General features: G+C 40.9%; 3 protein-coding genes across 6 annotated transcripts in view; 2 read left to right on the top strand and 1 right to left on the bottom strand.

Annotated features, from left to right (window-relative positions):
* The window catches only part of Nep2 (M13 family metallopeptidase neprilysin 2), a 39,649-nt gene extending 31,147 nt beyond the window's left edge, over positions 1–8,502 (top strand). For all 4 annotated transcript variants that reach the window (XM_090161583.1, XM_090161584.1, XM_090161586.1 and 1 more), the window contains exons 10-20: positions 100–322; positions 4,015–4,191; positions 4,258–4,361; positions 5,064–5,128; positions 5,730–5,781; positions 5,851–5,918; positions 5,981–6,111; positions 6,182–6,247; positions 6,317–6,412; positions 7,300–7,376; positions 8,364–8,502. In XM_090161583.1, the coding sequence (XP_090017709.1) occupies positions 100–322; positions 4,015–4,191; positions 4,258–4,361; positions 5,064–5,128; positions 5,730–5,781; positions 5,851–5,918; positions 5,981–6,111; positions 6,182–6,247; positions 6,317–6,412; positions 7,300–7,376; positions 8,364–8,463 (1,159 nt within the window). In that variant the 3' untranslated portion in view covers positions 8,464–8,502. The remainder of the gene's footprint in view (positions 1–99; positions 323–4,014; positions 4,192–4,257; positions 4,362–5,063; positions 5,129–5,729; positions 5,782–5,850; positions 5,919–5,980; positions 6,112–6,181; positions 6,248–6,316; positions 6,413–7,299; positions 7,377–8,363) is intronic.
* Positions 8,503–8,641: 139 nt separating this feature from the next.
* LOC149924904 (uncharacterized) lies at positions 8,642–15,192 on the top strand. Its single transcript, XM_090161588.1, has 7 exons — positions 8,642–9,717; positions 9,787–9,916; positions 10,279–10,427; positions 10,702–10,798; positions 10,865–10,971; positions 14,839–14,965; positions 15,032–15,192. Exons 1-7 carry the CDS (start codon positions 9,572–9,574, stop codon positions 15,098–15,100), a joined length of 825 nt encoding a protein of 274 aa, XP_090017714.1. The 5' UTR covers positions 8,642–9,571; the 3' UTR covers positions 15,101–15,192.
* Positions 14,650–16,624, bottom strand: LOC149924903 (uncharacterized). The gene is made up of 2 exons (XM_090161587.1): positions 16,357–16,624; positions 14,650–16,293 (listed from the first exon to the last, which is right to left on the bottom strand). The coding sequence occupies exons 1-2, from the start codon at positions 16,445–16,447 to the stop codon at positions 15,251–15,253; spliced, it is 1,134 nt and encodes a 377-aa protein (XP_090017713.1). The 5' UTR covers positions 16,448–16,624; the 3' UTR covers positions 14,650–15,250.
* Positions 16,625–25,371: the final 8,747 nt, after the last annotated feature.

Raw genomic sequence — 25,371 nt, 5'->3', positions numbered from 1 at the left:
AGCTCTAGTGTGACCGTGGCTATATTGGATTCCCAACTGATGGAAAATGAATTTAAATAAGAGGGCTTATCTTTAATTGAATGAATTTCCGAAACTTAGGGTCCTGGCTAACTACATGCTCTGGAGAGTCGTGGGCCAATCTTTCGCTCTCCTGCACAAACCCTGGAGGGAACTAGCCCAGCAGTACAATTCGGTCATCACCGGCAAGACGAGGGAAGAGCCCAGATGGGAGCAGTGCATGAGCTCGCTGACTGGCAGCCTGGGAGTCGCCCTGGCTTCGCTCTACATTCGAAATCACTTCCAAGAGGACAGCAAAGAACTGGTAACCAAAATCGCCCCGTTTCCGCTCGTAATTTAAAATGTCGAGCTCTTATCCTCGCGGCGAAATATTAACATTGCCCAATATAAATTCGACCGTGACGATGCGCACTCGCGATTTAATTTCGCTCGGCGTTATCTGACAGTCGAGGGGTAGCGGGGAGAGGGGGTTAAGTCAGTTAGGATTATTCGGATCTCAAAAGTACGTCCTAACGCGGCGGCCCGGAAATTATCGCTTGAAGCTTTTAATCATCTTTTATCGAATTTAGCTCCGAGGTCGATGAGGGGGGGGGGGTTGGGGGAGAAAAATGGTGCCGCAAAGAAAAGCGTATAGGGAGGGTCAACGATGACCGGCATTTCTATAAATTAGAACTGACCGGAGAGATTTTTCAGCTCGGAAATGGGAAATCTGTTCCGTGAAGATAGCGCCTAAAATGGAGCGATAAGGTTATCAAGAGGATTGGCCAAATGCCCCTTCGAGACACCACGCGCTTCATTTGAGGAAGTACTTGGCTTTCTGTAATGCTTTACCAACTATCTCCCGGGGAGGGGGGATTGGATGGGGGGAACTTCGTTACTATCAACATAATCCACGTTCGTTTATGCCCAAAAATCGATAGTCGTTTTTCTCCAAAGCCAGAGCGGTTTCAAGAGGCTCATTTTAGACCCAGTGATGGGCATCACTCATCTCACTTTGGAGGTTTTTGTCATTTTGAGCTAAATTGAGGTGTATACTACATTTTTATTAAAAAAGCGAAACGGAAATCAGGTGCAAAAGGAGAGCAGTGCCGATTTCATCTGATAAATGAGCGCCAAACAAGATTAGCGCTAATTTAACCTCTCAAATGAACGCGAAAAGAAAGGAGCGCTAATTTCACCTCTCAAATGAGCGCGAAAAGAGAGGAGCGCTAATTTCTCCTCTCAAATGAGCGCGAAAAGAGAGGAGCGCTAATTTCTCCTCTCAAATGAGCGCGAAAAGAGAGGAGCGCTAATTTCACCTCTCAAATGAGCGCGAAAAGAGAGGAGCGCTAATTTCTCCTCTCAAATGAGCGCCAAAAGAGAGGAGCGCTAATTTCTCCTCTCAAATGAGCGCGAAAAGAGAGGAGCGCTAATTTCTCCTCTCAAATGAGCGCGAAAAGAGAGGAGCGCTAATTTCACCTCTCAAATGAGCGCGAAAAGAAAGGAGCGCTAATTTCACCTCTCAAATGAGCGCGAAAAGAGAGGAGCGCTAATTTCTCCTCTCAAATGAGCGCGAAAAGAGAGGAGCGCTAATTTCTCCTCTCAAATGAGCGCGAAAAGAGAGGAGCGCTAATTTCACCTCTCAAATGAGCGCGAAAAGAGAGGAGCGCTAATTTCTCCTCTCAAATGAGCGCCAAAAGAGAGGAGCGCTAATTTCTCCTCTCAAATGAGCGCGAAAAGAGAGGAGCGCTAATTTCTCCTCTCAAATGAGCGCGAAAAGAGAGGAGCGCTAATTTCACCTCTCAAATGAGCGCGAAAAGAGAGGAGCGCTAATTTCACCTCTCAAATGAGCGCGAAAAGAGAGGAGCGCTAATTTCACCTCTCAAATGAGCGCGAAAAGAGAGGAGCGCTAATTTCACCTCTCAAATGAGCGCGAAAAGAGAGGAGCGCTAATTTCACCTCTCAAATGAGCGCGAAAAGAGAGGAGCGCTAATTTCACCTCTCAAATGAGCGCGAAAAGAGAGGAGCGCTAATTTCACCTCTCAAATGAGCGCGAAAAGAGAGGAGCGCTAATTTCACCTCTCAAATGAGCGCGAAAAGAGAGGAGCGCTAATTTCTCCTCTCAAATGAGCGCGAAAAGAGAGGAGCGCTAATTTCTCCTCTCAAATGAGCGCGAAAAGAGAGGAGCGCTAATTTCACCTCTCAAATGAGCGCGAAAAGAGAGGAGCGCTAATTTCACCTCTCAAATGAGCGCGAAAAGAGAGGAGCGCTAATTTCACCTCTCAAATGAGCGCGAAAAGAGAGGAGCGCTAATTTCACCTCTCAAATGAGCGCGAAAAGAGAGGAGCGCTAATTTCACCTCTCAAATGAGCGCGAAAAGAGAGGAGCGCTAATTTCACCTCTCAAATGAGCGCGAAAAGAGGAGCGCTAATTTCACCTCTCAAATGAGCGCGAAAAGAGAGGAGCGCTAATTTCACCTCTCAAATGAGCGCCAAAAGAGAGGAGCGCTAATTTCACCTCTCAAATGAGCGCCAAAAGAGAGGAGCGCTAATTTCACCTCTCAAATGAGCGCCAAAAGAGACTAGCGTTAATTTCGCCTCTGAAAATCGCCAGTTTCGGCTCTCCGATGAGCGTTAAAAACAAAAAGCTCCATTTACGGCTCTTAGATGAGCATTAAAAACAAAAAGCGCCGTTTTCGGCTCTTAGATGAGCGTTAAAAACGTAAAGCGCCGGTTTCGGCTCTTAGATGAGCGTTGAAAACGTAAAGCGCCATTTTCGGCTCTTAGATGAGCGTTAAAAACGAAATGCGCCGGTTTCGGCTCTCAGATGAGCGTTAAGAGAAAATCGTCTCAAATTAGCTGGAAAAGAGAGGAGCGCCGATTTAGCCTTTCAGATGAGGGCGCAGAGATGAGCACCAATTTCTTGTCTCAGATGAGTTAAAAGCGAAAAGCGCCGGTTTCGTCTCCAGATGAGCGCAAAAAGAGAGGAGCGTCAAAATCGTCTCTCAAGTGAGCGCTGAAAACGAAAAGCGCTGATTATAGCTCTCACATGAGCGTTAAAAGAAAAGCGTCGGGTTTGGCTGTTAAATGAGCGCGAAAAGAGAGGAGTGTGGGTCTCGTCTCTCAGATGAGCGTCAAAATAGAAAAGCGCCGGTTTCATCTCTAAGATAAGAGTTAGAACAGAAAAGTGACGTTTTTTGCTCTCATATGAGCGTTAATAGAGATTAGCGACGGTTTTGGCTCTCATATGAGCGTTAATGGAGATTAGCGACGGTTTTGGCTCTCATATGAGCGTTAATGGAGATTAGCGACGGTTTTGGCTCTCATATGAGCGTTAATAGAGATTAGCAACGGTTTTGGCTCTCATATGAGCGTTAATGGAGATTAGCAACGGTTTTGGCTCTCATATGAGCGTTAATGGAGATTAGCGACGGTTTTGGCTCTCATATGAGCGTTAATGGAGATTAGCGACGGTTTTGGCTCTCATATGAGCGTTAATGGAGATTAGCGACGGGTTTGGCTCTCATATGAGCGTTAATGGAGATTAGCGACGGTTTTGGCTCTCATATGAGCGTTAATGGAGATTAGCGACGGTTTTGGCTCTCATATGAGCGTTAATAGAGATTAGCAACGGTTTTGGCTCTCATATGAGCGTTAATGGAGATTAGCAACGGTTTTGGCTCTCATATGAGCGTTAATGGAGATTAGCGACGGTTTTGGCTCTCATATGAGCGTTAATGGAGATTAGCAACGGTTTTGGCTCTCATATGAGCGTTAATGGAGATTAGCGACGGTTTTGGCTCTCATATGAGCGTTAATGGAGATTAGCGACGGTTTTGGCTCTCATATGAGCGTTAATAGAGATTAGCAACGGTTTTGGCTCTCATATGAGCGTTAATGGAGATTAGCGACGGTTTTGGCTCTCAGATGAGCGCTAAAAGAGAGGAGTGCTGATTTCACCTTTCAAATCCTCAACCTATTTTCAAGCTTTTAAATGACAAAAATGTCGTTATTGCAGGCAATGGAAATGGTCAACTACATCCACAAAGAATTTTTGAAAATGTTGGACGAACTCGACTGGATGGACCCCAAGACCCGCGAAAAGGCAAAGATGAAGGCCAAAACTATCACCCCATACATTGGCTATCCCGATGAGCTTCTAAAACACGCCAGTATCATGAAGGTCTACGAAAACGTGCGTTGTTTATTTGCCTTACGCGCTATCATTCGATGCGTAGATTAATTCACATTCAATGTATAGTTGACGATAACCCGGGAAAGCTACTTCCAAAACGCCCAAAGTTTGAGACGTTGGTCAACTGATTTCGCTTTCGGTCAACTCAGAAAACCAAACCTAAAGGGAGAGTACGTACAATGACCATAACCTAAAACAAGGAAATTATACTCGTATACACTTGGAATGTTAAACGTTGCTCGTATTTTCAAATTCATTGGAAAATAGACTTACCATAAAATGGATTTAAGAGTTCGTTATGTTCTTCACGAATTCAGGGTGACCCGACTTCCTATATTTTCCTATAATTTCACGGTCTTTTGATAACGAAAGAACTTTTTTGTACGGGTCATAGAACATCTAGTTCTAACACTGCCACTTTCAAACAAAATCTTGAAATGTACGAGCTTTGTTAATCCGCTAAGTTATCTAATAATGCAAGGAAGCAGTGTACAAAAATTGACAATATTCTAGGTGATTCGAGTCAAAGTATACTGATATGCAATAATTATTTTACTATATTTATCTACTTAGTGTCCTATATTTTCCTATAATTCACCTCTAAATTCATATTTTTCCTATAAAATATTCAAAGACTTTCCCTGGTCACCCTGCGAATTCTTTCTAATTACGGGTAAAGCAAATGTGGTATTCCGAGACAAGGCTTAAAATCCAATCGACTCTGATTTTAACGTAAAACGGCGCGCGCGAAAATGTCGGCTGTAAGTAAAGCCTTTTTCTATAGTCTTCTTCTTTAGACATTCCAAGTATAAACGAATATAATTTCCTGCTAAATCTTAATGAAACTCTCGAGTAACTTGAGCTATTGACAGTTGGAGAAAGCACGCCCGAGCTGCTGTGGTCAACGCTTACTACAACGCTCTGGAAAACAGTATTGGTAAGTATGTTACGTCAAAGCATAAGTGTATAATATTGTTACATAAGTGTGACTCGTCCTATTCTTCACACGCAAAAGTTTTACTGAGAGCTATTCACGAGACAGACTGCATTACGGGCTTCGTCGCCGTTTTGCGTCCGCTTGCTAACGCGTCACACGTAGCCATTGACAGCGCCTCGCTAGGTGGAGATTTTCTTCTTATGATGACGTCACTCCGTTACTAGCTCTCAGTAAAATATTTCCCAAAGTGACAAACTTATGGAACAATATTATAAATTTATGGTCAAAGGTAAATGAACCGAGGTTATCAGAGCGCTATATATGCCCAGGCTAGAGGTATTTTTCTTAAGCTGCGTTCAATGCTGTCGAGATAATTACACGATTTCAATGAGAAACCCGGGCCCCCGACCGAACGGGCCTTGGTGATTTGAACGGGCCATTTATTGCGGAAAAAGAATTGGCTAGGCATTAGCTTAGATTCAACTACCTTCTAATAAGACTCGAAACTGCGGTGCTTTTTCCTATTTCAACAACTAAGGTTCATTTACTTCTCTTTTATTGCTGTCTACAGTGAACTAATTTGATTGAAAATAATTCGCAGAGTTCCCAGCCGGTATCCTACAAGGCGTTTTCTTTGGCAAAGAAAGGCCCAAGTAAGCTCGTTACTTTAAAGCCTAATTAATTAAATGGAATAAAATTTTCAATATGCAAATATCATTCAGGTACCTTAATTTTGGAGCCATTGGCTTTGTCATAGGACACGAAATTACCCACGGATTTGACGATAGAGGTAAAAAGATTAAATTTAAACAGTTATGTAATCGGAGGTCTAAAGTTCGTGGTTCGTACCAGGTCGTCAGTTCGATAAAGATGGTAATAATAGGAACTGGTGGGAAGTCGAGACTGACCAGAAGTTCCGGGAAAGGGCCAAGTGCATCATCAACCAATACGGAAACTATACAGTACCGGAGAATAACATGAGGGTAAGTTCGTAAAAGTCCGCTTAAAATAATAACCATTCCAAATACGAAGCCAACAATATCTTCCGTCTAGATCAACGGAATAAATACTCAGGGTGAAAACATCGCCGACAACGGCGGAGTCAAAGAAGCATTCAGGGTACTTCATTTCATCCGAAAGTAAATGGTCGATATTGGTTTTAGGTTAATTAAATCGTTCTCCATTAAGGCATACCAACAATGGGTGAAAGACAACGGCGATGAACTGCCCTTGCCAGGACTTAACTACACACCAAATCAATTGTTCTTCATCAGCGCCGCAAATGTAAGTGCCGCTGCATAAACGGACAAAGATTATTTAGAGAGTAGTAACACTTCCGTAGCTTTAGTAGTAATTTAACGAGACGTTCAGTACTATTCATTAGGCCTAAGAAACGCATTTATTAAAGCAGTTATTGGATATGTTTCTTCTCTAAGTGTCGTTGTGAATTTAAAACTCAAATAGCATTTTCAGTAATTACCATTTTTATGAATTTGCCATTTCTCATAAATTATGGGTAACCAAATTTTTGTTAAAGGGGCTGGAAAGTGGGGTTTTGAAAAACGTCATCCGTGACGTCATTAACGAAATTTGGCGCGTAGAACTACCTTTTCTCAAGTTCGCGAAGACGTAAACAGGCACCGCTGTGTTGGAATTTTTGTATGACTAAATCTAGCGAGGTCTTAGTTAGTGTTAGCTGAGCTCGTAGGAAGTTTTAAAATTTCGTTAAACACAGTTCTTTGGCCTTTTCCAATTTATTTAATTCACCAACAAGAGATATTTTCGTATCATCACGTTTCCGTTTTTATTTGAATTAAACTCGTTCATTATAATTAAATAAATAATAAAATACTAGAACCAAAACCACGTCTACCAAGGCCCGAATATCTTAGTTCGCGTATGAATACCTCTCTCTCGGGTCGCTCCTCACTATTTTCAAAACATCTCCATCAGAGCCAAATTCCTCAAGCGGGGAAAAAAGAAAATAAAGCAGGGTCCGGATTTTTTTGGAGATACCACGTCACTGGACGGTTTCAAAACCCCACTTTCCAGGTTCGAGGAAGTCCCCACGTAGCTTACTTTTAGAAACAACGACCGAATGAATCAAATAAAAATAAGTACTTAATCAATTAGCACTAAATAACGAAACGGATATCCTTTCTTCCTCCCAGGTGTGGTGCGGCAAGCATAGACCAGAAGTCCTCACTTTGCGTATTCTGTCCGGATCTCACAGTCCACCAACTTTCAGGTTTGTAGACGCCACTTCCTAATTATTATTGCAGTGGCGCCGATCCCATGGGGGCAGCGGGGCTGAAGCCCCCATTGGGAAAAATCCATGGGGGCTTTGCCCCCATTGGTAAAACCGCCATTGTTAAAGGCCATTTACTTTTAAGCATCCGTAGCAAGAAAGTGTTGCCAGCAGCATCATTCCAAGTTTATTAGTGAGTTTCGGCCCCAACTGGGGAAAAAAGCGATCGGCGCCACTGTATTATTGTAGTCAAATTCGAAAATCCTGTACCTACAATAGGTGGTTTTTTTTTCGCCTGTTCTGGGTTTTTTGAGCAGGTTAAAAAGTGTAGCCTTATGACGTCATTTTACTTCAATTCTGACGAAAAACACGAGTTGGAGTAAGAAGGGAGTAGTTAAAGGTTATTTACAAAAAGCTGGCCTCATGTGAAGAGGTCTAAGCCCGTCATGTTTTCGTTTAAGCCGATTTAAGCAGACGACAAAGCTAGATTACTCCCTCTACACCTCCTTTCGAGGAGGAGTAAAAAGTGTAACCTTAGAGCTCTGGAACAAGCGAACAAAATTCGGGACAGGGTAAATAATAAAATTACTTAAAGACATTAAAGAGATATGAAACCTCGGTGCACAGCGCGGGAAAGACCGAGGTTTATTTAGTAGTAAACAACCTAACAACCTTCTTCTTATTGGCTATTTGAAAGATAATCTACCGCGGTACTATTTTTTCTCGACGCAAACGAGACGCGATATACGACTCTCACCAGAGATAACGTAGTACCGCGCTGCCGCGGAAGATTCTACCTCAACTGGCCAATAAGAAAAGTGGCTGCAAAGTTCCTGGCTTTGCATCCATCTTTGTAACTTTGTCTACCGAGAATAATAACTTGGTAGCATGACGTAGATAAAACGTCACCCACGCTATTAAAGCAGGCCAGCAACGGCGCGTTGTCTCTTGAAAAGTTACCGAATTTTTGCGTCTCGTGTTTTGCAGAGTGATTGGTCCGTTCTCCAACTCCCCGGATTTCGCCAGAGAGTTCAAATGCCCGCTAGGATCGCGGATGAATCCCGATAAAAAGTGCGCAGTGTGGTAAAATCACGGTTCAAAAAAATCAAAGAATTGTTATAGAAAATATAACGCGAGATAAACATAAAACAACCGCTATTTAGTTCATTAAGAACGCCTTAATATGGCGTCAGAAATATACTACACCCGTTCATTGTGAAAGAACTATTTTATCTCTCGGACGAAAAGTACACTGTGCCTAGGACAGCATCGGTGCTGACTTCACGGAACAAATTATACAGAGATAAAGGAGATTTTAGACCATTTTTAAAGGCAAAAAATATTCTTCATTTTCACCGAATGTTTTGCCTATTTTTGGATACTTTTGCGGTGATGAAAAGAACATTTCTGGAACCTTCCGTGGAATAATAAGAAAAACTGTTAAGATAAAATAAACTCTTACTAAAACAAATGACAGTTTCGGGGGTTTAAAGTGTTTCGGTTTTAAAACTATACGCATATATTAAAATATAAAGTTTAAGTGTAAAGTGCTTTGGATTAGTAGCGTGCCATAGAGAAGAGAAAAATGGTTCATTTCAATCTCCAATTTTTGATCTATTTTGAAAATTTGGGAAAATGCCGTTTGAAACGAGGTGTCGTCGTTAGTTTTGACCAAACTTTAATTTTTTACTTTTTTTCGCAAAAAATAAACAGTTTGAATCGTATACCGGTATTTCGATAAAAATTATTTTTAACTTAGTCACCACAGAAACTAAGACAAGTGCTTTTTATTTACAATTTCAATCGACTTTTAAATCAAATTATTTTACTATTAAGTGGTAGTTAATATTTTTGTTCTTCGTCTATAATACTATGAGCCTCCTATTTATGGAGAGACAAAATAACGCGTAACTCTGTCTATCGTCATTAGAAGTGTCTCTTTTTTAAAAAGTAAAAGTTGTAATTCCATTGATGAAATTGAAAAATAAAATGTTAAAACGATTGGGACTCGAAGCGTTATGTTTTCTAACCAACGAAAAGCAAATTCCAAGTATCTCGTCAAGTATTATTTTGGCAGTTAGGGCTTTTACGCGTTAACAATGTTTATCGGAAGACTTTGTACTTTTCTCGTGATTACAAGACGCGGTACAACGAGACGCCTTTCGCTTGGGATTCAATAAAATAATTGGAATAATATGTATAAGTTAATTGCACTTTTGGTTGTAACGCTCCACGCGGTGGCGGAGGATGCCTGTAAAGAAACGGACAATAAATGTTATTGTATGACGGATGGAGGTGTCATCAACTTGACGCCGTTGGGTAACAATGACGGCACTGCCAGGTATGTTTCTCGCGCAAAGGCTTACAAACGGGCACTTTCACGTTTATCAAACACCATTTCCTACAACAGATTTTTATACGTTGTATCCAACATCGACGACGACAACACGACCATGATTTCTTACAACCCTTGCTTTCCGGCGACCATCGACTCGAAAGTCTTCCGTAATCAGGAGGGCAGGGAATGTAACAATATCGCGGTTGAGTACAAAATATCGCAGTTCAGTGGCAACGCCAGCATTAGGTAGGCCAAATATATTAGGGGACCCCACAATTTTTTATTTTTGTACCCTCAAAAGGGTTTTAGCATGGACCAAGTAAGGTCCATGGCTTTAGGGCCCCTTTTTTATTTCCCAAAGCCAGAAAAATTTGGGCATTCAAAATTTAAATTGTAAGGAATTTAAAAATTAACTCGCAAAGTTTTCGCTTATTTTTTTTTTTTGGGTCTCCTTTAAAATCAGGGTATTCCCTAGCATGATTCTTTGCCACTCCCTGGCGCCGCCACTGTTACAGTTACGCAGTTGCAAAATGTTTCATTGAAATATTTTTTTTTGTAATAAAGGCGTGTTTACATACACATTGGCCGTCTGATAGCGATAAGCAGTTTCGCGTGGGATCTCAACCCGGCGAATTCATTAAACGCCCAAAAGAAGATATATACTCCATAGTTTATAACGGAGAAGAAAATCCAACGGATGAAAATAATATAACGTGTGTACCTATTCGATTCGATAAGTAAAGGTTGGTTTTCAATAGGGCAAAAACGCCTTGGTTTCCACTACCGCGCGTAACTTGGAGACTTACCAACGTTTTGACGCGTGTAAAGAAAAATTAATTTTGACTCAAGCTAGTGGAAACCAAGCGTAACAAGCCAAATGGGAATTTTTGTCGTTAGCGCTCGTCGTCGTGACGTAGTTGCCTAGTGACAACCAGCCTTTTAACCTGTCGAGTATAGTAAGAAAGTAACTACTTAGAGATATTTTAGATTAACAGTACTGGAAGTGAATTTATTTTGCAACCAAGAGGTTGAAGAACCCACTCTACACTTCCAGGAGCCGCGAATAACAGGCACCAAATTACTCGTAAACAATCCGTTTTGTGAACGATCAAAGATCTAAGCTTTAAAAATAATTTTCAAACTATTATAGTTGACTTTAGACTTGACCTCCAAGTGTGCCTGTCCGGGATCCTGTCCTCTGGTCGCTCCAGAACCGCCTAAAAACGGACTGTCCACGGGATCAGTTCTTCTCATTCTGTTTGTGTTTCGATTTATTCAGTGGTACCAGAAGTATATATTACGTAATTTACGAGATAAGTATCCATTTCTCTATAATGTTAACGTTATTCGCTTGAAAAAATAGAGCGTGGGAAATTTGTTATATAAAACAATAACGTTTTTAGCCTCTTCCTCTAGTATAAAGGAAATAGGCTGTTATTTTCGCTCCTGATGTATGCGGTGGTGGTGGTGAAGGTGAATAATACAGTCGAAACTATAGGTGCGTATAGTCTATAGGAATAGCTGCACGGCCCGAGTTGGACTCGGGCTCATCTCAAAATTTTAATCAAACGTTTAAGTGCTCGTCTCTGGCTCAATTTACGGAAAAATATTGTACAGGCTCAGCTCAGACTCACGAGGAGACTACCCGAGGTGATAATCACCGATTTGGTTGAAACTAGGTGGGTATGTAGACCTTATGGTAACATGAAATTTCACCAAGGGAAAAGTTGCAATGGGCATTAGTTTTGCCATGGCAACCGAAAATGTTTTTGACAACGCAGTCTGTATATTGTCCCATTGAAAATAACAATTGATCAATTTTTACATATTGACCAAAATTCATCAAAAGATCATAAAATTCATTTCATTTGTGAATTTTGATCTATTTTTTTTTGGTTTTGAAATTTGAGATTTTTTTAAAATTTTTCACAGGGGGTACCCTTAGAAGTGCTCAGATTCCCATGTTATTTTCAATGAGAAAATATACATACTGTGTTGTCAAAAACATTTTCAGTTGCCATGGCAAAACTAATGCCCATTGCAACTTTTCCCTTGGTGAAATTTCATGTTACTATAAGGTCTACATACCCACCTAGTTTCAACCAAATCGGTGATTATCACCTCGGGTAGTCTCCTCGTCAGTTACAACGACAGGGTTTGAAACGGCTCGTCTCGCACTCGTGTTAAGCTTTATTTTTCATGTGAACTCACCTCGGTCTCATTTATTTTTCATTTTTTCCTCGTATCGTCTCGACCTCAATTTTCTCAAATTTCGTCTCGGGCTCTTCTTACCTAAACAATTCGTTTAGGACTCGTCTCAGACTAGGGCTCGGAATAAATATTAGGCGTCTCACTCGTTTTGAGTCCTCGACTCAACACCAATTTTATGGCACAGTAGAAAAAATATAATGACTCAGTACAAAATAAATGGGTGCATGTTTTTGTAGTTGTTTTATGAGTAAAGGGGATTTAATGTACCGATACATAAGCATTAATGCTTTTTAACGCGCATTCTCCAATAAAATGGATAGCTTACAGTTTACCATAATTCTATTCCAATTTTAGAAGCCGCAAAATACGATTTTTTATTTAAACAATAAGTATTATTTGCTTACCCGCGAATACCTCATTCAAAAATAGCAATTGAAAACGGTATGCATACTGCTTTATTTAAATGTGTTTACAGAAAATCAGGATACGCGACATTGAAATTGCAAGCTTTAAGCCATTAATTTGTGTCCTACGACATTTTAACCATTGCTGTAGATTCGTCCATTCGCTTTTGGTTTCCCCTTCGTGTACCCTGGTTTATCTCGTCAATACCAATTCATAACCCTCTTCCTCAAAATTAAGAAACTAACTAAATTTACTTTACGCTTTATAACGTAAAATTACATCTGCCGCTAACATTAAACGGTTAAATTTTTGTAACTATTACTGTAGTTCAGAAAAATAAATGAACTTACCAAATACAGGCCTAAGCTGCAAAACGGCAAAAGCTTTTTGAACTTTGAAAAATCGCGAAATGGGCGGTTAAAAACGACCTTCTCCAAAAATAAACTTGGGTTACGCGGGTGCAAAGTTCGCATGACTCGCGTCATTCAATTTAACAGCCAATAGAAATTGGTTCAGTCAATTATTTTTAGGGGTGGACGATTATTGATGATTTCGCCCTCTGAACAAATAGAATTTCGAGACGCGAAATAACCCAAGAACAGTCTCCAGCTCGTGCTTATTCACTTGGGCTCGTCTCGGGATCGTATCATTAAGAACTCTAACGATGGGTCTCTATTCGGGCTCAATTTTCAATTATATTTTGGACTCGGACTCAGTCTCGTCTCAAAACCATTAAGGGTCTCGTCTCAGCTCATAAATTAAACAATATATTTCTTGGTCCCGGCTCGTACTCAAAATAGTCTACGTTTTTTCGAATGGTCTTAGCCGAGACTCGGCATTTAATGAAATTTAGAAGGGACTCGTCTCGGGCTCAAAAATTAACTCGAATATTTTAGGACTCGGTCTCAAACTCACAAATTGGCTCGAAATTGAGACGAGCCCGTGCAGCTCGAGGGGCTGGTCATTCCCCGTAATCGGTGTACAAGCCTGTAGCTTTGACTGCACTAAAATGATTACGTAAGTGAGTACAGATTTAGCACTACCAAAGGCTGTACTCATTTTCATATTTATGTAATCGGTGTACAGATTTTCAGAGAGTGGTTAGCCCCTCGGTGCAGCTATGTCTATAGGTCCCCGCTGTTTTTAATCAAAGGGGTAAAATCAAGAGTGCTAGGAGGAAGAGGCTACTGTTGTGGCTGTGCCATCTTGTTATTTCTACTTCATGGATGTTGAGACGACTTTGGCCGTTGCTGCCAATCGACCTCACGCTCGAAGAGTTAGCTCCTTCCTCCTAATAAAATCCACTCGTGCCGGCTAATTAAATCGGACATCTTACAACGCGATTGAAGTACACGCCTGTGAAGCCCAAGTGCTGGGGGATCACTGGACCCTGATACCCGATGATCGTCTCGAAATAGTCAATCTACTTAACTAAAAATAAATACGTTCTTGATAAGAAGTAAATAAAACGTAGTTATCAGACTGCTATATCTCTCATAGTAACAAGGAGACGACCCGAGGTTATAATCACCGCTTTTGTTCAAACTTGTGTATAGTGTACACCTCCATGTACCTTAAAAAACCTGCAAGGGGAAAGTTCCGACGGGCTTTTGTTTTGCCATGGCAACCGAAAACGTTTTTAACAACATGATTTGGGATTTTCCCATTGAAAATAACATGGGAATCTGAAGGATTTTAAGGGTCCCCCTGTGAAACCTTTTAAAAAATAAAAAAAATTAAAATTTCAAAAACGTTAAAAATACATTTAAATTTATTTAAAAAATTAAATTTAATCAAGTTTAAATGCAATTTGGTCAATTGCGGGACCCTTAAAATCCTTCAGATTCCCATGTTATTTTAAATGGAAATAATTCCAAATCATGTTGTCAAAAACGTTTTCGGTTGTCATGCCAAAACGAAAGGCCGTCGCAACTTTTCCCTCGCAGATTTTTCAAGTTACATGGCGATGTACATTATACCCGACATTGAACAAAATCGGTGATTATCAGCTCGGGTAAGACTTGGTGCATTTAAATCGAAGTTTTCAAGTTTCGCACTTTCATAACTCAGCTATCGCCATCTAGCGACTAGTAAGCGATGTCGTTTACATCGAATGTGTATACCCGCAATTTCCTAGTAAACGTTTTGGCAGTAACTGAAGGTGGTAGGATTTCGATGGATTTTCATCTCCCCACGTTCAGGAAAGTGCCTTTTAAAATTTTGGCCCTCTCCAATAACTTCAGTTCATTTACTTCTGATAACACTAAACAAAGAAAATGTCACTACAGTGTGTGATTTTACACTTTTATTCGTTAGGCGGAGTAAAACACATTTTTACACTTTCGCGGTTAATTGAGAAAATTGGATTAACTGCCTCGAGCCGGCGAAGGTACTCGTTTCATTCTTTACGTCCAAGATGGATACTTATCTCTTAAGATAAATATGATATACTCCTGGTGGTACACTATTCAATTCCACACTGTCTAATCAGTTGTCTTTCTTCGGCAGATTCTTCGTCGTCGTGATACTTTACATTTTAGGTGGAGTAGTTTACAATCGAGTTGTGCAAGGGGCATCGGGACTCGAGCTGATACCGAACGTGGAATTCTGGTCCGCCTTCCCGTTACTCGTTCTGGTAAGTTACCATCGTGTGGCAGGCAGCGTCAAGCTCACAAGGTCTCATTTAACGTTCTTTTGGTAGGATGGTATTAAATTTACGTGCAATTGCTGTCAAACTAGAAGGATAGGAACGGCTTATGACAATATGTGAAAATACTATTTTAGTTTAAGTTAAAAATGTTCATTCTTAGCGGACAAAGTATTAAGAATTTTTGTACATTTCAAAAAATAATTTATAATTATCGAAACCAAGAACAAATAAATTAAAAAAAATTCACAGTAAGTAAAAATATGTATTGAATTACGGATCAGAGTTTTTTAGTCTTTTCATTTCGTAAACTTCTTCTTGGGACGCCTTCCAATCTTTTCGACTCTTCAATGCAAAGTACCCGGCACTTGTGATCCGCTTCTGTTGACAATGACTGTAGACACCACCAAATATAAGAGACAACACAAACCAGATTGCCACGCCAGCGATAAAATAGACGGGGCTATCCCATATTTCGCGGATCCAACTTCTAGCGGGAAGTACTTGGACATCGACTACGTTAGTGACCCATATTCGTCCATTCCCTTCGTCCACAACGTGGCAGCGCCATTCACCGGAGTGAAACGAAGACGCCAATCCAACCTCTAAAGTGTCTTCTACACACGTCCCGTTCTCAAAGTCGTAAGTGGACTCGTTGAGCAGTAACCTTCTGGTCAGTTTGTGAAAATGGACGCTCAAGTCAGAGCAGGGGCAATGCAGTTGAAACGGTTCCCCTTGAAACAATAGGCGAACGCTCTTCTTGTCTCTAACCACCAAGGATACCACCGATGTAATGGCATAGACGTTTCTGGTATAAACCATCCGGCATTCGTACAGTCCCGTGTCTTCTTCCGAGGCGTAAGTGATGACGAAATTCTCGTCGTTAATCCAGGCTCGGAAAGAATCAATTTCGAACGATTTTCTATTTTTGGTCCATACAGTAATTGAGTTTGGAAACTCCTGATGCACCAAGCCCGATATGTCCCGATCGCTGGGTAAAATAACTCGTTTGCCCTTCCAAATAACGTAGCTGTGGGCGATGTTATTTAAGTGTTCTCGCAATATTTGACTTGTGCTCGGTGACAGGGTATAAATGAGATCCGGGCAGTCGACCATCCAGCATTTCCCTTCATCGAACGTCGAACCGGCGCAATCCGCACCACCATTTGATGGTACGGGATTGGTACACTGACGAAAACGGACCGATTGACCTGGTCCGCAGGTTACGGAGCAGCTATAGGATGACCAAGGAGTCCAACCCCCGTTTATAGGGCACGGGGTCTCGCTAGCGCAAGTTTTGTGGCCAATGGATAATCCTACGTAAGAAATTATACAATATAACAGCTTAAACCACTTTTCTGAAAGAATTGTCATCTCACCATGACAACGAGAAACGTCCGTTTCAATTCCAGAAAGTAAACAAAGTCGTTTTCGATACATCTTTCCATCTCCGCAGGTTTTGGAGCACATTCCCCATTCACTCCAGTATGACCAACCGTTGACCACCTGGGTTCTAGTTGTTAACCGATTGGCCTTTTCATGGGGAAAAGTAGGCTTACTTTCTTTCAACTTGACGAATTTTCCTAACCGAGCTCTCTCTAATAAGTTGTCTAATAATTGGCTCTTGTTTCTCAAACGTTTCCCAAAGCGAACATTTATGACAACTATCAAAATTAACGCAAAAATCGAACGGTTCCACATTTTAATATTTTTCCGCGCGTGATAAATATACTTAAAAGTTCACGCGACGCGGGTTTTCAATTTCCACTAAGCAGGTTTAAAAATCTCTATCTTTCAAAGAAAATAAAGAAGGTAAATTTCAATAGGTGTTTCTATAAAATTAAACAATAAAAAAAAATTAAAGTATAAACTGTTTTTCTCCGCGTCACGGGCTTAAGCTTTTCTGTACTTTATTGGCACGCGCTTTTGGCACGTGGACTTAAAATTTCAAAATATTTATCAACACCAGCTCGTGCTCTCTACCGTCTATAACTATAGCTAGTGACGTAGAAAGACGTGACCTCCCGTATTTTATTGAAACACCTATTCAAGATATGACCATTCTATTACCAAGACGAATAAATGGCGCCTTAAATGTCTTAATTTTCTGCGCACCACTTTTCGCGCATTCAGGGTTTAAGGGAGTAAATTTAAACAAACCGTGACGTAACATTTTCGAGATGGTTTTTAGAAATTAAAAAAAAAAGAATTACTCAGCATTACAATTAGCCAGTTCATGGACTCTATTTTAGGTATAATAGAGTCCATGGCCAGTTTCAATAATGTAAAGGTATTATCCAATACCACAAGTACAGTCAACTTCAATAGTTTTGACACGAGTTTTTATTTTATCGCAATTGGCCAAGATAGTACTTTAGCACGAGACTAATTTTAAGAACGTGCCGCTTTATTCAGTGCCAATTTTTTGAAACCGATAGATGACGGTAATGTTATTGAAACTGGCAAATTGTAACTGCGTGTTAATTTTTCTTAATTTAAGGAAAAACCAACGAAATCCTAGTTGATTTAGGCTTTAAAATGGATTCCCCTAGCAAAGACTGCCAACTCTTCTATTTAGCCCTCGTCTCCAAAATATTTGGTTTATTTACATCGACTTCCATGTTCAGCACGGGAAGAATATACAGTGCTGCCAAATTTTTGGACAATTAAGGAGACTCAATTCATTTACCTGCCCATTTTATTGACAATGCTTTAAAATGTATTTCGAGGTTCCAAAGCCACGGGTTAAGCCACCGCCAGAAAACGTGTAGGGGGAACTTGTAGACAGTAGACGTACCTTTGTGTGTACAGCTTGCACCTTCTACCAGTTCAATCTACACGTTATCTGGACGTTTTCTGGTGCTGACTTAACCTCTTTAATATAATATTTATTAAAATAAACGAGGCTTCAATAGACCTTGAAGAGCTCGAAATGGCTTGGTTTCTGGAAGGATATTCTGTAAAAATCAAAAATTGACAAAACAATCTCGATCGGTCAAAAATGGCAATGCGCATGTGAAGAAGGGGTGGATATTGAAATATCAAACTATCTAAGTAGTGGAAGTATGTTATGCTATATCTGGTATTTTGCTCAAATCTTAAACTAAATGCTTAAGCGGACTTAAAATATTTGTTTATTTTTGGTGCCCAAGACTTAAATTTGTACCATCGACCGTATGTCGAAGCATTTCATTAAAATCACTACGTCGGCTTCGCAGACATTACAGACCGCCAAGATTTTTAATTTGACCAATACTATCGGTAGTTTGACAATTCGATAGCAGCCTCTTCTGCACACTGCGCATTGTCATTTTTGACGGATCATGCTTTTTAGTAATTTTGGAATATTTACAGAATAGCCTCCCTGTTGAGAAAGCCCCCTAACGATACCTTTTATCTGTTTTTTCCACTTTTAACACCACAAAACTAACCCATAGTGATGATATTGATATTGCTTTCAAACTGATGTTGGTCTATGTTGCCGTGGGGTTACTCCTGCGCCGTCATGACCTGCGGTACCAACGGCGTGCCCAAACCGGCAGTCGCTTATTCTCTCTTCCACTCCAATGACCAATATGCAATCTCTTGGCAACAGCATTCAAGACTTCAATGGTTTCTTGGTTGCACTCTGCCCTTCAATTGTCGCTTTGACTGAAACTAACCTAGACTCTTCCATTGCTTCATCAGGTCAAACTTTACGGTTAACAGACTCGATAGGAATCAACACGGTGGTGGTATTCTCATTCCGGTTGACAATAGGGTAAAGTCCTACCTCGTAACTATCCCGATAACGTTGAAATGGTTTGTTGTGAGAATAATTATCGGCTCGGCTTGTCTAACGGTAACTTGTATCTATTGACCCCTTCGTCTACACGTTCAATTACCGGTCCATCTACTAGAAATCGCGGCAAACTCCTTTAACTCTTCCTTCACATTGTACTCTCCGACAACTACACGCAGCAGGTGCTTAGTCCCACGCACACAACACTTCAATGCCGCGACATTCTTGACTTGGTGCTCTCTCTTCTTGTTTCTGAAGGTAACTCACACTCCTAGGCTCTTCTTGTTATCGCTCCTCCAGTTCCTGCTCGCACTTGCCTCGCGATTGGGAAAACTGATAAGAAGATATTGCCAATGATATTCGATTACGGAGTTTCTCTGCTTACTGTGATATAGTTGACATGTGAGTTATCTTAAAGAACACCTAAATTGAATCTCACAATGCTCTCAGTACGGTTTCCTCCGTGGGTACAGCACATAAACGCAGTTCCTCTCTTGTATTGATGCGTGGACACCTGAACTTAATTGAGAGTGCTTCTCAAGTAGACGTTCTTCTCGTCGATTTTAGGAAAGTTTTCGACACTGTCCCCAACAACTTCTCCTGGCCAAGCTGGTGACCATTAACTCTATTATCCACAAATCTAATTTGGCGCTGTCCACAATTACCCAAGCATCGACCAGCTATAACGTCGTAAGTTAATCCCTAACGTTTAATCCTACACTGACATGATGGGCATCCTCTTTTGTCACTTTAAACAACTTTAGAACAATAGGCCTCGGCCTCAAGTAAAAATTAGGTGGCTTAAGATATTCCTTACCATCTTTACTGGAAGTTATATCACTAGCTTCGTTTGCAGCGTAGTAAAAACCAGTGTCGGATTAACCAATATGCCTAGAGGCCTGGAGCTTGCCTAAAGGTAGAGGGGCCCGAGACGAGGCTAAAGGGAGCATGGTCATAGGGGCCTAACTAAACCTCAGTATGACACGCCACTTGTGCGGCTTAGTTGTGAACTTGTGGCAGGCTTTCGTCTGCCCTCTTCAGCTGTCCTTTCTATTCATCATCTCTATGCGCTCTACGAAGTTCCTTAGAAAATAAGGCTCTACCGGAATCTCTAGCCGCCGTCCTTAAGGGAATCCATGCTGGCTTCCACGAGGTAATTCTGAGTCTTTGTGCGACTCTTAGTGTCGAGTGACTCATTTTTTACACTACTATTTTGTTTATTAAATTTCTGAACTTTTGTTTTAAACGCATTCATCTACGACATCGGCTCTCAGAACCAAAAGTAACAGAATCGCAGTCAGAGTCGGCCAGACATCATACATCGCTGAAGATACAAAAATCGTAATCTTGGTAACACAAAGTTTCGAATAGCAAATGTGGATATAAAACAGCTCCTCCCGTTATATATGTTCCAATATTTTATATATTTTTCCTTGATATATAGAAATGATAATAGCGTTGAAATAACACGGAGGAAATTTATAATAATATTCTTAAAAAATAAATACATTTTAGTATTGCCAGGCTTACCAGTACCGTTGATATCTGCTACCGACAGTTATATAGGTAAGGAGATATAGTAGGTGGGGTTTATATATGCAACCACGGTGATTATGTATTAAGTCTTTGGACAATTTTTAAATAAATATATCTCTTTGAGTATTAATTACCGAAAAATAATTTTAACGGAAATAGATTCCTTGCAAAAAATTCTATAATATAGCACAATAAAACCAAAAAAAGTCCCAAACCCCAATGTTCGGGAACACAACGCGACAATAAATTGTGAATCGATGTCTTAAGACCTTTTGGGGCCCTGGGCTAAATTATTTTTTAAGACCTTTGCGATCCCCAACGGTCAGCCTTTGTATGTCCGTTGTCTAAATTCAACTACACAATAATCAAACCAAAACTTTTAATTTCAAAAGTATAAAATAGGCCCATAGAAATAGAAATGAGACTAGAACCACTGCGCTTTACGCCAATCCCAAAGGAAACGGGCAAGCTAGAAGGCTGCCATTAGGGTGGAATCGGGCTTTCCGCGCCATCTGCCAGGTGCCTTAAGCATTGTCGGCATGGTTACGGCAGAAATTTTGAAGGTTGCGAGCCACTGCGCATCGCGTCGTACGCAGTGACGGTATTTTTGTGTTTGCGTTTTTCGCGTCCATAAGCATAACCGCGGAAAATTGAAAATGGTAAAAATTGCGTATTTGTTTGCTCTGTACTAACCGATTTGGGAAAGAAATACAATGCTAATTTCATAAGTATGTAATATTATAGGAATTATTTTATACTAAACTCGGAATTTCAGTGTTATTCATTTTCAGCGAATTTAAGACCATATGTTTGACGTTGAGTTTTGGAGTTGCCATCATCGCAATAGTTTAATCAGAAAACTAATTATGTTATATGCCAAAGTTCACATGATTAAAATTTCTAGCCACAAAAACTTGGAAATGAAAGGGAAAGCAATTAGAGATAAGCTTTCAAAGCTTATTTTTTTTCAAGGCCAGTAAATTTAAAACGTTTATAAAACTGTAATTTACGGTAATGTAGATTCTTGTGAACGTAATGATTTTCATAGTTGTTTAAATAACTTATATAATATCGTTGAAATAACAAATCTGTTTTTTTACAACTCTACAATGCGAAAACCGATCGAAGAAATGATAAACAAAACAGACAACGTTGCAAACGACGTTATGCCACGTGATCATATTTAGTTTAAATTTTTTTTATTAGATGGCGCGGATATGCGCAATTCCACTCTAATGGCGGCCTTCTAGCTGGTACATCTCCCCCCAATCCAATCGTGGTTCTAGTCTCATTTCTATTTCTATGCATAGGCCTACAGAAAATAAGATTTTTACTAACAGTTAATCACTGTTATGTTTTAGAAATTGTTGGTAGTGATCGTACGGGGTGACATTTGAGTCGGGGTCAGGGTAGGGGAGAGAAAAAACCCTGAAAAACCGGGTTGGGTCGGTGTTTTTTGGAATTTTAATTTTTGAGCGTTTTCTAATTACAAAAGTGACGAGAGTAGTCGCTTCAACGGCCGCCTATTTTAAAGTAAAAGTAAAAATATAATTGTATAATATTGTTTAATAAGTGTGACACTTCCTATTCTTCACATTCAAAAGTTTTACTGAGAGTTACTCACAAGACAGACTGAATTACGGGCTTCGTCACCGTTTTGCGTCCGCTTGCTCCCGCGGCACACGTAGCCTTTGACAGCGCCTCGCTAGGGTTAGATTTTCTTCTTGTGGTGACGTCAATTCGTTACTAGCTCTCAGTGCAATATTTCCCAAAGTGTCAAACTTATTGAACAATATTATAGACTTATGCTAAAATCAAAAACGAAATCAAAACCACGGCGAACGAGAGGCGAGCCTGGCGAATGTGATGCGACCTTTGTACCTTCGAACGAGAGAAGTCGCCGAGGGAATAGGCTGCTGGCTTGCCCCATTCTTCTCCGTTTTGGTTGTTGCTAAGCGCTCGCTCGGGCATTTATTCATTTTTTTTTTTATTTGGAAAAACCGACTAAAAAAAACCCCGACCAAAAAATTTAGCAACGGGTAAAACCCGAGGATCCCCGACTTCAGTGTTTCCACTTTGCGGCAAAGGCGTTTTCGGCGAAAACTGTCTCGGTGGGCACCATAAATTTTAAAACCGGCGAAAAGGCGAAAAAGCGGCGAAAACCATGGAAAACGGCGAAAATTGCGGCGAAAATATTTTTCGATATTTTCAGTCAGAAAAACTAAAAAATCGTCGTCTCTGTAGTCCCTCTACTCTGCCCCCTATGTCCGCCCATTCAATTTTTATATATAGCAATAAAAAATGTATAACATTTGAAGAAATAAAATTTATTTTTTTTATATAAAAAAATATTGCCCAAATCTAAGATTGGAAATAAAGATAAGTAAAATATGCAGTGACCCTCACTAAAAAAAAATTAAGGTAAATCTAATGGGGGGAAATTGCGGCGAAAACGGCGGTGAAAATCGACTATAGAACCGGCGAAAACTGGTAAAATTGCCCCTAAAATAGGCGAAAATCTCTACCGCAGAGTGGAAACACTGCCCGACTTACCGGGTCGGGGTCGGGGTCCCCGTACGATCACTAATTGTTGGTACCGTATGATGCGCGATGTGGCGATGAGTCAAATTACTTTAGACGTAACTAAAAGATACATAATATTAAATGATGTAACGACCACATTTTAGGCTTACGTTAGCCTGTTAATTTTAGCATTCTTGGGCTTTCTAGTTTCAGTTTAATTTTATCGTTCTTTAAGTTTTTGTAACTTCCCCTCGAGCCATGGACTAACCAAACGTTTTGTTAGTCCATGCTCGAGCGTTCTCTCTCTACCCCTTGGCGCGGGTCGTCTTGGGTTGGGTGGGATCGCGTGAACCAGCTGTTCTTAGCCGAGCTTCCCTTTCTTTGTTGACACGGGTGTCGGGGTCCATAGTGGCCACGGGCTACTGTGGCCCCAGTAGGTTTTCTCGTTCCATATAACGATGCGTTTGGAGTAAAGGAGTGCCCCCTGTCTTTGTAATGCCGCACTATCTTTTAACCCCCATCTCCCCATTTGGGATTTCCCCGAAATAAGAAACAAGGACTGCCAATATGTCATGTCATTTTATTTTTGTTATTTCTGCGTGACGTTTTTATGACTTGAGTTCCGAGAGATTGTATTGATACGATTTTAACGAAATTAATAGAAAGCGAGCTTTCTTCGCTTTGGGGTCATAAAGTGACTCATATGGAAACTTTAACGCCTAAGTGCGAAAAGTAAAAGTTAAGCGAGCGTCCCTTCAACTAAAGGCCTTTTCACACGAGCTAACTTTTTGATCCAACTAGACTTGAGTTGAGTCAACTAGTTGGTTCGTGTGAATAAAAGTTCGAAGAGTTGATCCACCAAAAATGTACGTGAGAAAAAAATGGATCATTGATCCATTTTTGCTGACTCAGCATTTTGATTTAAAAAGTTGGCTCGTGTGAAAAGGTCTTTACAACTATTTTCGGGGGTTTGAATTAAAAGACTTTCGCTCTCACGCTCGACGGTTGGATGTCATCAGTGATGACCGTTCAGGAAAAGAACTAGTGATTGGGCAGAGCCCAAAAGCGGGAACCCAAGACCATCAAAACCAAAGATTTTGGCGGATTTTGACAGAACGAACTTGAGAACCGCTCTGGGGACTCGAACAAAAAAAAAAGGGTAACCCTCTCCGCTACTCATGGGGCAGATCCAACCTTTGGGTAACTTTGACCACTGATGCGAAGTCGGAAGCACCCCTAAGCTAAAGGGCAACTGGCCCGCGGTTTAGGCTTTAAGTCGTGATGAGTCGAGCTAACCTGGCGGCTTAGGTTGGAAAGGCGTAAGTCCCGTTCGGGCAGCAGAAATCCGGGTGTGCGCGTGTGGGTCTGTGCGGCATAAAACTAGCGGTCACCGTTCCGCAACCGCAAACTGGGTGCCTAGTCGAAACAACGATGGTATCACGTATTGTTTATTTTCGTAAATAAGACTTAACTGTTGTCCATTCTCTCGGAATTGTTTCTGTGTTTGTTTATAAAATGTATGTCTTGTATCAGTTGGTCTCTGCAGAGTCTTTGGGGCAGAGCTTTTGGTAGCGTTAAATCTAATTTGTGTTTAATAATTAAAGGTAACCATTCTAATGGCAATTTGGCTGTCCGTCCTTTTATCCCTATGAGTAGTTTAAGCATACCCCTAGACTTCAACTCGTTAACTCCAATCGTGTACGTTATACGAGTTTCCCAGTAACAATCCTTCGACAAGAGACAATAGCCTACAGGGATCCCTGTAGGCTATTGTCTCTTGCGCTGTCGTCCTTTTGGCTAGAAGCAGTTGTTAAAGGTAAGGAAATAGGCTTAAAATAAGAATAAATAATATTTAACCAACTAAACCCTTATCCCTAGAGTTGAGACTGTATGGCAGGCCTTTCAAGGGCCCCAAAACTGGCTGGGGGCCCTGGGCTGTAGCCCATGCATTAAGACGGCCCTGCTCGTAGTCTCCAAAACCAACACCTTTATCAAGTGAGCCACGCCGTCCTTTTCGGAAACCCCCGGAAATTACATGGCCTCAACAACTTTTGTATTGCTTTGCCCACCCGGGTCTCCTGAGAGTGGGTGGCGCCCAAGTTTTAATCCTTCAACTTACGATAATATTTTATATATCTAACGATAGGAAATCACATGGCCTCAACAGCTTTTGTATTGGTTTGCCCACCCGCGTATCCTGAGGGTGGGTGGTGCCCACTCTTTAACATAGGATGGTAAGACGTGGCAGCGAAAGGCCACAAAACTTGTAGCTGGATTACGAGGTCTTTCCTACCCCGATCGCCTCAATTAAGCGCCTGAACCTTATGTCGCTCGCCGATGGTCATTATGTCGTGTCTGCAGCGAAATTTTTCGACCTCAAATGGACAGGGCGCAAAGCTCTCACCATTATTAAAAAAAGGTGCCTCAGTACGGTTCGGCGTACTTTCTTTAACCCTTGGAACTGTCTTCCGTCGGACGTTAAAATTAAATCGTCGGTGTTTGCCTTTAAGGCACGTTTAGATAAGTTTCGCGGATGGCGCTAATGTGTGTGTAT

This window comes from Leiobunum rupestre, chromosome 10 (genome assembly GCF_980474605.1).
Source record: "Leiobunum rupestre chromosome 10, qqLeiRupe1.1.hap1, whole genome shotgun sequence".
In the NCBI taxonomy this organism is placed as follows: Eukaryota; Metazoa; Arthropoda; class Arachnida; order Opiliones; family Sclerosomatidae; genus Leiobunum; species Leiobunum rupestre.
This window is presented reverse-complemented; position numbering and strand designations above follow the sequence as displayed.

Excerpts from the sequence above, each read along its gene's own strand:
- LOC149924904 (XM_090161588.1), top strand. The coding sequence starts at position 9,572 with ATGTATAAGTTAATTGCACTTTTGGTTGTAACGCTCCACGCGGTGGCG. Across the intron at positions 9,917-10,278 it reads GGGAATGTAACAATATCGCG|GCGTGTTTACATACACATTG; the intron begins GTTGAGTACAAA and ends TTTGTAATAAAG. Across the intron at positions 10,799-10,864 it reads TAACAGGCACCAAATTACTC|TTGACTTTAGACTTGACCTC; the intron begins GTAAACAATCCG and ends AAACTATTATAG.
- LOC149924903 (XM_090161587.1), bottom strand. The coding sequence starts at position 16,447 with ATGTGCTCCAAAACCTGCGGAGATGGAAAGATGTATCGAAAACGACTT. Across the intron at positions 16,294-16,356 it reads GGACGTTTCTCGTTGTCATG|GATTATCCATTGGCCACAAA; the intron begins GTGAGATGACAA and ends TTTCTTACGTAG.